Raw genomic sequence first — 14,768 nt, 5'->3', positions numbered from 1 at the left:
TACCGTAGTTTCAAAATACTGCACAAGCTGGGTCTTAGCAGCAACTAACAATTGCAGTGAACTTTTTTGTGAGACCGTTGAGGTAGACTGGGATCATGATATTTAAAAAATATTTAAGGCTGTTTTCACTTTCCAAAAAATTTCATGAATAATTTGTTTATTCTAGGGCTTTTTTTCTATGTTTAAGGCAAACCCTTAGAAAGCTGTGGAAGGCTTCCTGGTCTTTTTTCACCCAAAACATTGACTTTTTCCTGTGTTGTCAGGTCAAAGCAATGATAGTTTTTCCTTTTTCCGTTACAACTTTGCTTTTGGGAAAACAACAGACTGTAGCTGCAGTGAAGGCAGTGGGTGGCGTACGCCTGTAAGTCGAGGGAAATCAGCATTTCGTAGGGTGATGTGACTCACTGACTAGCCAATTTAATTATAAATGTTGTCTTCTCTAGTGTGTTAATTAACCTGCTCCTGATGATGAGCTCTTTCCTTACCTCAGCAAATCCTGATTTTATTTTTGGATATGATAACATTTGAAGTATCCTACCCCTGAAATGTTAATGTATACAATACGTGTTGGATTATATCCGCCTTATGAAACTCAAGATAAAGTTAACATCAGGTTTTAAGCAGCATTTTGTTGGATGTTTTCTTAGTTTAAAAAAAAAAGACCAAACGAAGGAAGGAAAAGAAAAAAGTCCAGCCCTTCTATTACAGTATCTGAACAAGCACAGGGATAACAAAAGTACAGTTACCTGTAAAGCTCCAAAAGTTTCTTGATACAGAGAAGCAAAGTGTGTCACCGGTGGACAAAAGGGCGAAGTTTGTAATTCTGATCATCTGGGGGAAGAAGAAGAAAGACTATTTAATGATATGGCTTTAAAATAGTGCAATGAAGAGATGTTTCCAACAATGCTTTAAACTTATTTCAGTATTTAATGTTCTGGTTTGGTTTTATTTTCACAAAGTATGATCTGACAATATGCTGAGTCAAGAAAAAATGTGCAGCTACTTCCAAGAGCTGCATGAAAAAGGTGATGTTGGCATCTTTTCTACAGAAACAGTGCATGTTTCTTGCACAAACAAAAACCAGGAACTTGGAAAACAGGCATGTAGGAACTCAGAAATTATATCAAGGTGTTCCATATGGTCTGTGTTTGAGATGAAGTCTAAAGCAAGTGGGCTAACTGTTGCCCTGTAGCTCTCGCATTCTCTTACTATGTGACCAGAACGGCTTTCCTGGGGATGCAGGTAGTGCCTGAACTACTCTAGACTATCATATGAACGAAACAACCTGGGTGAAGTGAGTAGAAAGGGCTCAGGCAGAGCTCTAGGCTAATGATATCCTTATTTTCTTACCCTATTGATTTATTTCAGAGGGGGGACGTGGACCATGCAGTCCATGTGGACCCATGCGCACTGCGCGTTCTTGCAGGTAACTGGCAGAAGGGACGTGTCCTGGTTTGAGGGTGGATGTTTGTCGCACGCTGAACCACCAAGAGGAGTTCATCAGCCGGTGCTGTGCACTGTCACGGCACAGCAGTGGTGAATGTGGTCACCTGCCTTCTGCCAGAGCCTTTTCCATTTGTGCAAAGTGGTTTCAGGATCCTGCCGTTCATGGTCAGAATTGTTCCTGTAGCAGCAGTCTGCCGTTACCTGTTTCCCCAGAAACAAGAGGATCAGAGGATGCATTTTCTTAAAGAGTCCTGCTTCCAGCCAGCCACTGCATACAAAAATCCCCCTTTCTCCTTCCTTCTCTCAGCTCTTTCCTACAGATAAGTTGCTAATGTCTGTCTCTTGGCTACTTTAATCCCTTGTTTTTTCCTCCTTTTCACTTAAACTGTCCCTGGTGACTCTGCTCTCATGTAAGGTAGTCTGTGCCAGACAGCTCTGTTGGTTCTGATTCTAGCTTAATGTATGTTTTTGGAAGCATTTCTGCAGTTTCAGTTATTGATAATAAGTAACTCCTTACAACTTAATTTTGTCTGTATAAAACAGTATAAAGTAGATCAGTTACTTCAGCAAAGAACATTTGTGGGCCCTTGATCAAACACACTTGATCACAGCTGCAGCTCTAGTCCAAACATAGAGTCCTCAAGAAGAGTTGGGTAATCCAGGGACAGGGAGGGTGGCCAGGGAGCACCATTTCTCAAAAGCTGTATTTCAGCAACTTTTTGTCAAAGTGAGCCTTGAGCCTGGGACGATGGTTTCCACACTACTTTTCAAGTGACCTCTGTGTTCTGTATGTGTTACTTTATATTGCAAAAGCCCAGGTGCATACAGAGTTTAAGAGTCAGATGATGAAAGAGTGCAACTCTCTTATTAGGCTACAAGTGTAACAGTAGGGCAGCTTTCCAATTCTGCCAAATTATAGCCTACAAAGAAAATAGCATTTGCCTAAAGATGCTCTGAGCTGCTTCTAAGTATTAGAATCAGAAACTTACGATTAAATGCTTGAGTAATTCTTCCTAGGAATCTGTCATTTTGCCAAGTCCTTGCTGCTTACCACACTCTGTTACATATCCTATGTTATCAGGGTTGACATGGCACTGAGAGATATGGTGTAGATGGGAACTGGCAGTGCTAGGTTAATGGTTGGACTAGATGATCTTCAAGGTCCTTTCCAACCTAGATGATTCTGTGATTCTGTGATCTCTTACCCAAATTCTACCTACTATGGCAAAAAAAGGTGTGGGAAGCAGTAGGGGGCAATGGATTACTGATAGTTGTGTCAGCTCGGTGAAGCTGACAAGTTTCATCTGATGTAATCAAGCATATCTGGAAAAAAAGAGAAGTAGAGTTCTGAAGTACTGCGAAGTATTTTAGCCTCTTAGGCAAACCACAGTCTGCAAGAGTTGAGCAGTGTATGCTACCAGCAGCAGGGATTGGCTGTGCTGTTAGAGAATGACACAATAACCACAGGAAAGGCAATGTGGATCCGTCAAAAGGGCATTCTCAGCTGTGCCTGAATATGACACGCTGAGAAGTAAAACCAGAGTTTACAAAGAAGATAAGTTTTCTTGAATGTAGGTGCCCGAAGTGTGAACAGGAGTGTTGTTCCTCATCTTCAGCCACAATGTCGTCTTATTTCTGCATGAACTGGATTCTTCTGATCCTCTTTACAGGTAACTAAGTGGGCCTGAATGAATAGGTGGAGGGTGGATGCAGGTCGCATGCATCAATGTTTGAGGGTTGCAAACAGATTTTATGTTGCACAGGAAGAGTGGCCACATGGCTCAGAAACTGCAGGTTTGTGCTATGAATAGAACTTCATCACGGTGGCTCAATAGTCTTCTGATGGCCTCGTCTCCTTTTTAAAACAAGATCATGTAGAGGTCAGCTGTGACTTCTGGTGGTTTTTAGCCAATATGACATTTTTTTGGGACAAATTGATAACTTCTCTTTTTTTATTCTGAGAACGCAAGTCCTCCTAGGAAAATACTACTAAAGGCAATAGCACTGAAAACAACAGATTGCAGAGTGGTACTAGTATAGGCAGATAGACATTAAAAATTTGGTGGTAGAATATGTTCGGTAGAAAGAAAAGGTATATTACAGATATTATTTCCTCTACTTCTTTATAAAGCCTTTTATGATGAGATTCATTTAGAGCTTGCTTTTTTATATTAAATAGAATACATTATTTTCAGAGAATAGATTCTAGTATGCTGTTGTGGCAAAGTCTCTGAATGCAGATTTATTTTTAACCGTAATGGCTTAGGTTAGGAAAATGAGCTGAGCTGGAGAAAACAGCTTTTTCACAAGGGACAAATGCAGTCAAGCCATCCAGTGCTTGGGATCTACCGGTGCATGTTTGCAAACCTGCCTTGGGGAGCTCCCTTCCTAATTATAGACTGGGCTAGACTTTTAGTAGAGATAATATGTTGCCTGTACTTGCTGCAGAGAATTCTATCCCTGAAATATTAATACGGATAGATAGAAATATTTACACATGTGATCCCATGTTACTGAATTTGATAAGAAATGCATAGTGGTAAGTATGTGGCAAACAGTTTTCTCTGAAGTACAAGCAGACAGAATGTGTACCTCAGGAGCCCCACTGCCTAACCTGTTAGAAGGTGGTTACAGGGTGGCTATGACTGGATCACCAGGGCACAAATGATTTGGCTGGCACTTAATACAGCTTTTATTAAAACTCTCCTAAAGGGAGTATTGACTGGAGTGATATAAATACAGCAAAAGAAACTTTCTCACTGTGATAAATGGACTACTGGCTGCTAGGTCTCACTGTTTTGACTTGAATAGTGTGACACAGCCTTCTGGAAACATCAAAAAATACTTTTAATGGGAATCAGACAATTTAGAAACTGTATAAGAATGAGATAAGAAAATAAGGTAGTAAAAGGAGGGTATAATATTTCTCAGAAAAGCTCTGAAACAATCTCTTCTGGTAGGAATAGGCAAAGTCTGTCATTAGTCAAGAAAAAAGGAAACGTGTTCGGCAGTGATCATTCTGATGAAACGTGCCATTTAGTGGCTTCTCATTGAGAGAGAGGAAGAGTTTCCAACAGTGGTTTTAATGCAAATCAATGTCTTATCCTTTCCCCATGTGTGGCTCGGATTAAATCTGTGCTAAGTTAAAAACTAAAGAGCTAACAGACTGGACATGGCTAAACAGAGGTCACTGAATTGTGCAGATCCAAACTCTGTTCTCTCTTCACCTCTGCACCTACCTGCAGAGACTGCAGAAAGTGTGTTTTTTCTTTCTGGGGCTAGAGACACGTTCTGAATGAATCACTGGCCCGATCATTATCTCTCACTGTGTCGGACCTGCTGGGATTCACATCTGTTTGCGGAAAACCTGATCCAGCAATGCCTGGTGGTGTTTGCAAAGTGGGAGGTATCGGGTCATGCAAGATGCACGAGAAGCTTCCACTTGTGTGTACTGTGCTCAACACTGTGTTGGTCTTTTCATCCACAGGCCCCATAGTATCGGGATCACTTGTGAAAGGAAACGTTGGTCAGAATATCACTGTGCCCTGTTTTTACCCTGTTAAGAGGATACAAGACATCACATCAATGTGCTGGGGTCGTGACAGCTGCCCTGCTTCAAAATGTTATCGGACCATTATCTGGACAGATGGGTGGAAGGTGACAGAGCAGTACAACAGCAGGTATATGTTGAAAGGGAACCTGCCAATGGGCGACGTGTCCCTCACAATCGTGAACGCCGAGGAAGCAGACAGTGGGATATACTGCTGCCGTGTGGAGATCTCAGGGTGGTTCAATGATCGGACAAGTAATCACAAGGTTGTGATAGAGAAAGGTGAGTGCAGGAGTGCTCTCTTGTGTCAGTACTATTGTGGTAAATCCGCTGTTGAGTCTGAATTTCAAAGCTTGTGGTGGAAATGATTTCTATAATCATCCACCGATCTTTAGGACTTTGCAGATCTGCTGTTACAGTGCTGCTTAAATTAAGCTGTCTGGTATTGTTGTAATTCTAGTGCAGTCACTGCAGTTAAAAAAAGCATATGGTGCTTTGTTTCATGGTGCACAGCACTGCTGAGCTTTCTTAGAAGCACTATTTGAAGAATTTAAGAGAAAGAGCAGCATAGGGTACTTCATTCATCTGAAGCGCTGTACTCATACCCTTTTCATAAAAGACAGTGCTTCATTTTCCCTGCTTGATTTCAGAGTAAAGCCCAGGGACACAAAATTAGTATAGACAATTTTTTTATCAACTCTTCCTTTCATTTTTAGTTTTTCTCTTGTTTGTAAAAAGCATAGTCATATATGGAACAAGTGGCTGACAGATGTAGCTGGTGCTAGCAAATTTTTATTATAGAAACACTTTCTCTTTTTCACTACATAAATGCACCCTAAGGTTAATTATAATGTATGTTGGTTTTGTTTTATTTTTTAACATCAGCTAGGATCTCTACTGCAAGTCCTCACACTTACACCTCTGAACAGACCTCAGGTAAATTTTATCCAAGTATTAATCTCAATAGCATATATAAGCTATATTGCAAATGGGGCTCTTAGGAAGGAAAAAAAATGATAGATGATAGAAATGTCTTGGCTAAAATTTTCTAAACATTACCATAGAACTAGAGATCAGAACTTGGATTTAAATTCCACCTGACAGTATATAGAAAGTCCAACAGAAGGAACATATATGTGTGGCAACAATGTGGAAGTTTGCTTCCAGCTGTTATGCTTAAGTAGATGTTTTATTGGTGCTGCAAGCATTGTTTTCCTTGTGGCTGTTGTTTTGGTGGTGTAAAATCTCACCTTGTCTTCTGGAAATGCATTCCATGAACAGTAAAACACAAATTTTTAGGAGTAGGGTGTGCCCACTGTTTAATCAATCTATTTGTTGCTCTGTATCGGGCTAGCTCCAAAGTGCATCTAATTCAGGATCCTCTCTCAGTAGTAGTCAACAGCAGATGATTAAGGAGGATTGTAGAAACAGGGCAGTAATTTTGTGATACAGCACCAAAGTATTCTACCCTGGTATAATGTGAGTCCCCTCATTATAGTGGAAGAGACAGTGAACAACTATTCCTCACTTGGTTTCTCCTTTCCACTCACAAGTTTATAGAATTCTGTTGTATACTCACTCAGCTGCATCTTTTTCAGACTGAAAAAGACAACTTTAATTTCTAGTACATAAGAGAGAGTACATAGTGTAACAATAGCTTATTCTCTGGATTTTGAAAGAAAAATCAGGGATGCCATTTGTATTTTTCCCTCCATCTCAGATATTTCCACCTAAGCAACTCTAAGATGTTACAATAGTTGCATTTCCTTTTTGGAAGAAGAAGTGAAAAGTTTCTCAGACTGTTTCTGTTCTAGTTGCAAATAACATGGCTTCCAATCTTAGAACTCACGGGTTTTCTTAACCCTGTGACATCTTCCTTAGCTGCTGGTGGAAAAATTTTTTATGTTTTCAGAATATAAGCTAATAGGTGCATGCTCACACAGAGGGAGACTGGGAAAGGCAGGTGGCCATGTGCCTCTGACGTAGGAACACTCCAGCATCTCCAATGGAAGAGAACAGTGAAGCAGATGATCCTGTCCTCTTCAGTATAAAGCTTCTGGGATAAGGGTAGCAATTTAAAACATCAAAAGAACGAGCTGGGGTTGCTTTGCTTGCTGCAGGTCCTTATGCAAACATACCACACTTTGGTCAGTCTGTTTATTGTGTAGCTGTCTGGGACTTTACAAGTATCTCTTGCTTTCTCTAACTCTGTACCACTTGCTCTTTCAAGGCCCTGAGCTAACCTTAATCAGTTTTTATCAGATAACCACTGCCTCTTCTTGGCTCCAAAACCAGATGCCTACTTTGGTAACTCCTTTCTTCTAGGCTCTGTGTTGAGATAACATCAGGAGCTAAGTGTTTCCTGGAAGGAATTCGAAGCTCTGAAAAGCGCAGGAGAAGCCCCAATATTCAGAGTTTTGTGCTGCCCTCTGAAGGCACCAACCTCTTTATAATATGCAGAGCCAAGACTCCTGATAGATACTTAAGTTTGGTGGTCCAAAGTCAGCAGTACAAATTTCTCTCTGTCAAGGCAGAATGGTTCTCTGTGTAAGTGATGTGTTTGTCTTGCCTTTGCTCAGCTCACAGGAGCACCAGTGAATCATCCTTTACCATCATAAGAACGTGGCCATCGGTTTCTACTTCAGAAGCTCCTCAGACTGTAAGCATCTCTGTTGTACTATAGCATACCTAGACAAAGTGGGTAGACATGAGAAGTTATTGGGTCATCCCTATAATTCATTTGTACTGCTTTAGTTTGAAAAAGAATATTTTTTTGTAGTCTGCATGTTTAGTGCTTATGAAAGAATTCTTATGTGTTCATTATGAAAAAGGAAAAAAAACCCCACCTGTTTTTCATGTATAAATTACTTCCTATTAATGCAGGAAGAGCTTTAGCAACATCTATATTGCCTTTCAGGCCTCTGGTCCCTGCTCAAGCACCTCAGGCTTCTCGGATGTAACCACAAACCTGCAGGTATGGCAGGATATGGGCAAGAGTTGAAATTGGATGATCTGACAGCACAGGGATGCCCTGCACTCCTCGTGCAACGGGGTTCAACCAGGCAGCTCTGTGTCTGTCCTGCTGAGTCGTCCAGCACATATCGCAGGGTGACAGGCAGTAACATCACCCAGATTTTATCAGGAAGACCAGACAGCCAAGCTAGCCTTGGGGAAGGCTTGCTGTGATGTACTACAAGGCAGTATGTGCTGTGGGCATTCATACTGCTGCATGTGCAGAATGTAAGTCAGGGACCATACTGCACTTCAACATCTTTCCAGACCTGAGTTCCTAATGAGAGAGGTTAGATATCTAACAGCTGACTTGAGAAAGAAATTTTGCTTAAATAAAGACTAATGCAAGGAGAAGTCATATTTGCTTAGCAGTATAAAGCCTTGAATTGAAACAAGCTGACAAAAAGGCAGGAGGGTGTGACATCAGGTGATATTTTAATCATAAAAAATAAAAGATTCACCAAATAGTATTAAACCTGAACATATGGCGTTTGTCATAACTTCAGGTTCTTTGACAGTCTCAAAAAATAATGTGTTTAACAGCATAGTTCACACAACTTTTGCAGTGACTCTGCTTGAAACTAGTCCTGTATCTCAAATTAGGCTCTTGCTTTCAAGTGTACTTTTACTGCAGCATTACAAAACACACCAATGGCCTTTGGGTACTCTATGGGCTTCTTGCTCTCGGTGTCACTAATGCTCATCTGTTTTGTGTTTGACAGAACGCGTCCCTGTCGCTTTCCGGTCAGCAGTATTCAGAAAATGGGCTGTACATTGGGATTGGTTTATGTGCAGTACTTCTAGCCATCCTTATTTTGGCTCTGTTCCTCACTAGACGTAAGTACTTTTCACAGGATTGGTCAGGTGCATCTGATCACTGCTGTGGTAGGTGCCACATGTCTTCAGCTGTAGGGAAGCGAGCTAAGGTGTCGGGATGGCCTCACTCCATGCCCTGCACTGTGGTCACTTGCTCAGCTCTCCCCCTTAGCCTCTGGGGCGCAGGACAGCAGGGGGCGAATGTGGGCTCATCTTTTTATGTCTTGGACTCCTTAGCACCAGTCGGCCCAGGGTCTGATGAGGAGATGTGTGATACAAGCCCACCTCTCCTGCCCCACTCACTCCCTCCTACCTGTTCCTCCACTGTCATGTTGTCCCAGTCCTTCCCAATGATAATGTGAGGGGCACTGGCTTCATATAATTATATCCAATACTTTTCTGTGTGCCTGACTTTCTGCATAGAGGCTCTTGCAAGCCGTGTGAATTAGAACTCATGGAAATAATGGGGATTTCCTATACTGAAAACATTTGCTTAAAGTTCCCTTATTTAGTTTCTTACACTTGAAATTCTTTTTTTGAACCCACTACTTTACTTGCTTCTTATGGTTTAAAGAAAATTATTTGTTTTCTTTCTTTTTTCTGTTTATTTTCATTCTGGATGGTCCTTAGAATATTTGTACAATACAAAGAAGACGGGTGACTTTGCAAAGTAAGTATTCTGTTTCTGCTTTAGCTAATAGGACAAACTAGGTTGATGACCACTCCACCACATACTTTCTTTTTTAATCTCAAGGTAATAGGAAACATTGCGAAAAGAAATTAATAAATCCTGCTACTTATCATTAGTTAGTAAGTGCAAATTAGTATAACTGTCAGTTCATTGCATTAGGGAGCATGCAAGCTTCAAGTGTGAGCTGTCTCATAAGTGGAAAAATGATTCATTATCGGTTATGTTTAAATAAGTGTTTTTGCATATTTTACATTTTTCCATTGTGCTGGTTGACTTAGCTGCCTGCTCTTCTGTGTTTCTATTGTCTGTTTTTTGTTTAACAGCATGGTTTTTACTCTTTTGTGCAGCTTTGTTGCATTTTGGAGGCCAGAACGTGCAGGGAACCATAGTGCCCTGGAAGATGAGATCCATGCAGAGGAAAACATTTATATAATACACTAAGGACTGTAGGACTGTATGCATGCTTGCCATTGTCATCGCTGGGACATTAAATAGTTTGCAAAATGTTAGCTGCTCCCTCTGCTCAGCAGCTAAACGTGACTGGACTACTGAAGCATTATTCACATCATTCTAATAAAACAAATAAAAGCTACACTTCTAATTAAATACTTTATCAGCCTGTTCCAGGAACAGAAACTCTGCTGTCTTGAATGGAAATTTTCAGAATTTACTTATCAAACCCCAAAGAAAGTTACCATTGTGTTTTATCTGCTTCAAATTCTCTCTTCCTTTCTGGGAAAAAGAGGAAGTGCCAGAATGGCTAGTCCATCACAAAAGGAAAACCACACGTTTTAAAAAAGTTTGGCTTTACTGTGTATTGTATCTGCCAGCTACAAAAGAGTCTGTGCCAGTAGTGGGCAGAAGCAATCTTATAGCTGCCATGACAAAGATGACACATGGAAAAACTTGGTAGTATTAGTATTTCAATATATATTTAGTTGAATTTTCATTAAAGTCAGATGTACGCAGTCCTGGTAACAGCTCAGTAATGCAATGTACTAATTCCTGTCTACTCCCAGTTAAATTTGGAGGAGCTATTGATGCTCAGCCCATCATGGGACATCCTTGGAGCTTACAGGATCAGTACTTCAATGTGCAGAATATTCACAGCTTGTTTTCTGAGAACCATGACTAAATGCGTTTTTCTCTACAAAATGTATCACCTTTTTCTGCGGGCAGGCCTATGCTGAGAAGTCCCCAGGGTGGAAGGTGTAACTTCCAGGCCTCTAAAACAGCTGAACAAAAAATAACTACTTTGTAAAGTTTATTAAATTCTTACTTTTCTTACCTTGTGGAAAAGTCACGGACATTGCACCAAATATTGGCTGAAAGTTTGCAGTGCCTTTACACCCCTCTAGATACCAAACAACTCTAATGTCTTATGCTGAATTTGTAATGTCTGATGCTGAATTTGTAGTGTCTTATGCTGAATTTGTTTGATGGCTTTTAGCTCATAAATGGGGAGTATCTGTGGCCCCGTGCCTTTTCTTCATTGCTCCTCAGACCTGGCTCTCAACTTTTATTCTCTGCAACACTAAATTTTGGTTTACTTAAATAAATGGAGGCAGACCCATGAGGATGAATCAACACTTTCTGCATTGTTGAGCAATAAGATATGTTGTGGTTTAAACCCGGCCGGCAGCCAAACACCATGCAGCCACTTGCTCACCCTCCCCCATCCCCAGGGAGTGGGGGAAAGAGTTGGAGGGGTAAAAGTAAGGAGACTAGTAGGTTGAGATAAAAACAATTTAATAATCGAAATAAAATTAAAATAATAATGATAATTATAGTAATAATAGAAAATACAAATGAGTAATGCACAATGCAATTACTCACAACCTGTCAACTGCTGCCCGCCTGTTCCTGGCTAGTGATCCCAGAGAAGAGAGAATCCTGAAACTGCAATCCTGGAAGTGAGAACGAGCTTCCCAATCAACCCTCACCTATATACTGAGCATCACATTGCATGGTATGGAATGTTTCATTGGCCAGTTTGGATCAGTTGCTCTGGCTGTGCCCCCTCACAGCTTCTTGTGCACCTGCACACTAGCAGGACAGGGGAAGATGAAAAGTCCTTGATTTCTTAGCAACAACTGAAAACATCAGTGCATTAACATTCTCTTACCAAATCCCATCCTGAATCCAAAGCACAACTCTGTTCTAGCTACTAAGAAGGAAAAAAAAATAGTAAAATTAGCTCTATCCCAGACAAAACCAGGACAAGACACAACACACACCAATCAGCTTTAAGTGGAAGAATAATTTTCCCCAATCATTTTTAAGAACACATTTTTAAATGGACTGGGGACTTCCTGAAAGAGCAGAAAAGTAGTACAGGCAGGAGAGAGACCAACTCTTACCAAACATTGGTCAGTACAAATTTTGCCCTGAAGCTCATCCCAAGCAGCGATGTGGAATATCTAAAGCAGGTATTTCTGCCATGGGGAAGACTTACAGATCTATGACAAACTTTCTATCATGGAGTACATTTTCAAGGGAGTCCTGTGAAGAACAAAGCTGTATTATCCAATGAGGCGTAAAGGAGCAATAATAAAATCAGTAGGTGTTTATCTTAACAGCTGAGACACTTGGGGCCATGGTCTGGTGGTGCTTTAAGGGGAGCTGGGGTCAGTGGAGAGTTATCCATCCTTCCCCTAGCTGATAGAGATGGGAGGGCTTGAGTAGGCTGAGGAGGGGACTGTTTTCCCCCAGGAGTCCTGGAGAGCCTGGCTGAGGTGGGGTACTGCAGGTGAGTGTGCTTGCAAAGACTCCTAAGGGAGGGAAAGGCTCCTCACCCTGTTGAGGAAGGAAGAAATGGAAAGCAAGTTGGGATAGGTGACCCTGGTGTGCTTTGTATTTTCACTTCTGCCGTGTGTTGTCTTGGGGCAGGCCTAAAAGTTTGAAAATGTGTCAGTGAATTCATGGTTGACTGAAGAGCTCAGTGTGGGAGCACAGATATTAGGTGATTCCTCTGTAGGCCAGGAAAAGCGGTGGAGGAAACCATCTCTGCCATCTTCAGTCTTTGAGTCACATGTTGCTTTGTGTAAGAAGGTACCAAAATGAGAGAGAACCTGCTAGTGTTAGACTGTGTTTTTGTATTTGACTATTAGTAACAATTACTAAACTAAAATGACTGACCCCACTGCAGATGTTGCTTTCCTTCTGCCTGGCTGAGCATGTCGCTGCTGTGGGCTCTAGCCCATGACCGGAGCTGGAGGAAGTCTGATCTGGTCTCTGAACTAGATCTCAGAAAACCATTTCAGCAATTTCTGCTTTCTGCAACTTTTACCAAATCAAATTCTACTGGGATTAGAGTTAGACAAGTGTGGGGTTTCCAAAATTATCTGATTCCAACCACTCATGCTCTTATGGAGTTTGAGGGCCATCCTTGAAGACTGCTAATCATGAAAACTACTTGCCCATAAGTACTTTTTTCTTGATATTATGGACTAATTCTTATATCAGAGAGCTTTCATGCAAAATAAAGTTCTAGAATATCTGATAACCAAAACCTTGACTAAAGTCTCCTTTCTGCTGTGCAGTTACTTGGTAAACAGACTCTGCAAAGGTTGTGTGGAGCAAGAACTTTGCCTTGGATACGCAGCATAATACAAATACATGCAGGGAGAAGCTCGCTGTACTTTTTCATTACTTCCACCTGTGTCAGTGGATCTTGGAACAGGAACTTCAAAATAAGCCCCAGAGATGTGCAGGTGACACTTGGAGCCTGTTCACCCATTTAGAGATTATGCAGCTGCACACACACTGGCAGCACATGGAGCATGATAAGGCTAACTAATGAGCTGCAAACTGATTTTTTTTTTTTTTGAGACAGCTCTCTGCCTTTCCTTTTTTGCCTGCAAGAAGCCACTAGATAGCAGTACAGAAGCAGAAAGCAAGCCACATTTTTCTGGTTCTTCCCAGAAAACTTGGATTTTGGGTGGCCTTTTTCAATTCACTTTGCTGCATTTAGCCCAGTCTTGCTAAAGAAACAAAGCTGACATCCTCTTCCTTCCCTAGTCACCTGCAACATACTGACCAATTCTGTTTTTGACAAGCTTCATGGAAGTTGGTAGCTGGATGAAGACCCAAATTTGTGCCCCAGGTGGGATTCAGCTGCTCCCTGCACTGGCATCAGCTGGGCATGGGCTTGCAGCCACTGCTTAATGGTGAGTGGTGGGAGACAAAGTTGAAACTGGGATCATTGCAGGGAAAAGTTTCCAGGGTACTGGACATCAGGTTTCATTAGTTCTGCTAACAGAACAGCTGGGGCTGTGTGTACCTGCTATTGCATGAATCATACCTGGTAGAATATAGCAAATCAGATATTTTACTGATTTCTGGTTAACCTGCCTTGTAACATTGACAATAAGACACTGCTGTATCTTTGTGTCTATCCCCACTGATTGCTGCTTATGCTGCCCTGAAGCATGTGAAGGCACAGAGCAGCACTGCGGCATCACTTTCATTCAGAATAAACTCAGAGTAGTTCTCTGAACTTCACACTACTTGAAGCTGCCACTAAGTTGGCTACAGCACCATCAGTTGGCTACGTGTTGGTGAAAGAAACCAGGCATCATGGCTTTGCTGGAGCCTAGTCTATTTGGGATCTACTTCTTGCCACTGTAATGGTGGTGGTGTGATGGATGAGGATGTTAATGAGAGGTAACCTCCTACTCAATGTACTACTCAGTCCAACAGGTCTGCAAGCACAATAGTCCCTCTCTGATGCTGTTGGGGGGCATATCTTGCCACTCATCACTGCTCTCCACTTGGACATCAAGCCATTGACTGCAACTCTTTGAATGCGACCATCCAGCTAATTCCTTATCCACCAATCCTTACCAGAACCTCCTCTCCATGTCCCCTCCTCAGGAAGCTGTAGAGAGGAATGGGGTCCCCCCTCAGCCTCCTTTTCTCCAAACTAGACAAACCCATGCTCCTCATTGGACATGCCTTCCAGCCCTGTCACTACCTTTGTTGGCCTCCTCTGGATGCATTCAAGGACCTTCATGTCTTTGTTAAATTGTGGGGCCCAGAACTGCACACAATACTCGAAGTGAAGCTGCACCACTGCTAAATACAGCAGGAAAATCATCTCTTTTGACCAGCCTGTATCCAGAAGAGCAGGAAAAAAGCAGTTGCAGTACGTAAAATCTGAAAATGGAGAAACGAGACTTCAGTGGGGCTCACTCAGCATCTCTGGAAAGTATAAGACCTAGTTTTTTTCCCCTTCCACTCCCTGCCCTGCGG

General features: G+C 41.7%; 1 protein-coding gene across 2 annotated transcripts; it reads left to right on the top strand.

Moving 5' to 3' along the window:
- Nucleotides 1–1,446: 1,446 nt before the first annotated feature.
- On the top strand, nucleotides 1,447–11,017 carry LOC141929233 (hepatitis A virus cellular receptor 1 homolog). Of its 2 annotated transcripts, XM_074838418.1 has the most exons (8): nucleotides 1,447–3,116; nucleotides 4,934–5,278; nucleotides 5,882–5,932; nucleotides 7,576–7,655; nucleotides 7,914–7,970; nucleotides 8,731–8,845; nucleotides 9,455–9,494; nucleotides 9,863–11,017. In XM_074838418.1, the coding sequence occupies exons 1-8, from the start codon at nucleotides 3,068–3,070 to the stop codon at nucleotides 9,954–9,956; spliced, it is 831 nt and encodes a 276-aa protein (XP_074694519.1). In that variant the 5' UTR covers nucleotides 1,447–3,067; the 3' UTR covers nucleotides 9,957–11,017. The 2 variants fall into 2 exon arrangements, with proteins under 2 accessions (XP_074694519.1, XP_074694520.1); XM_074838419.1 differs by lacking the exon at nucleotides 5,882–5,932.
- Nucleotides 11,018–14,768: the final 3,751 nt, after the last annotated feature.

Source organism: Strix aluco, chromosome 13, assembly GCF_031877795.1.
Source record: "Strix aluco isolate bStrAlu1 chromosome 13, bStrAlu1.hap1, whole genome shotgun sequence".
Lineage (NCBI taxonomy): Eukaryota > Metazoa > Chordata > Aves > Strigiformes > Strigidae > Strix > Strix aluco.
The sequence above is the reverse complement of the archived record's forward strand: the minus strand, read 5'-3'. Positions and strand labels throughout refer to the sequence as shown.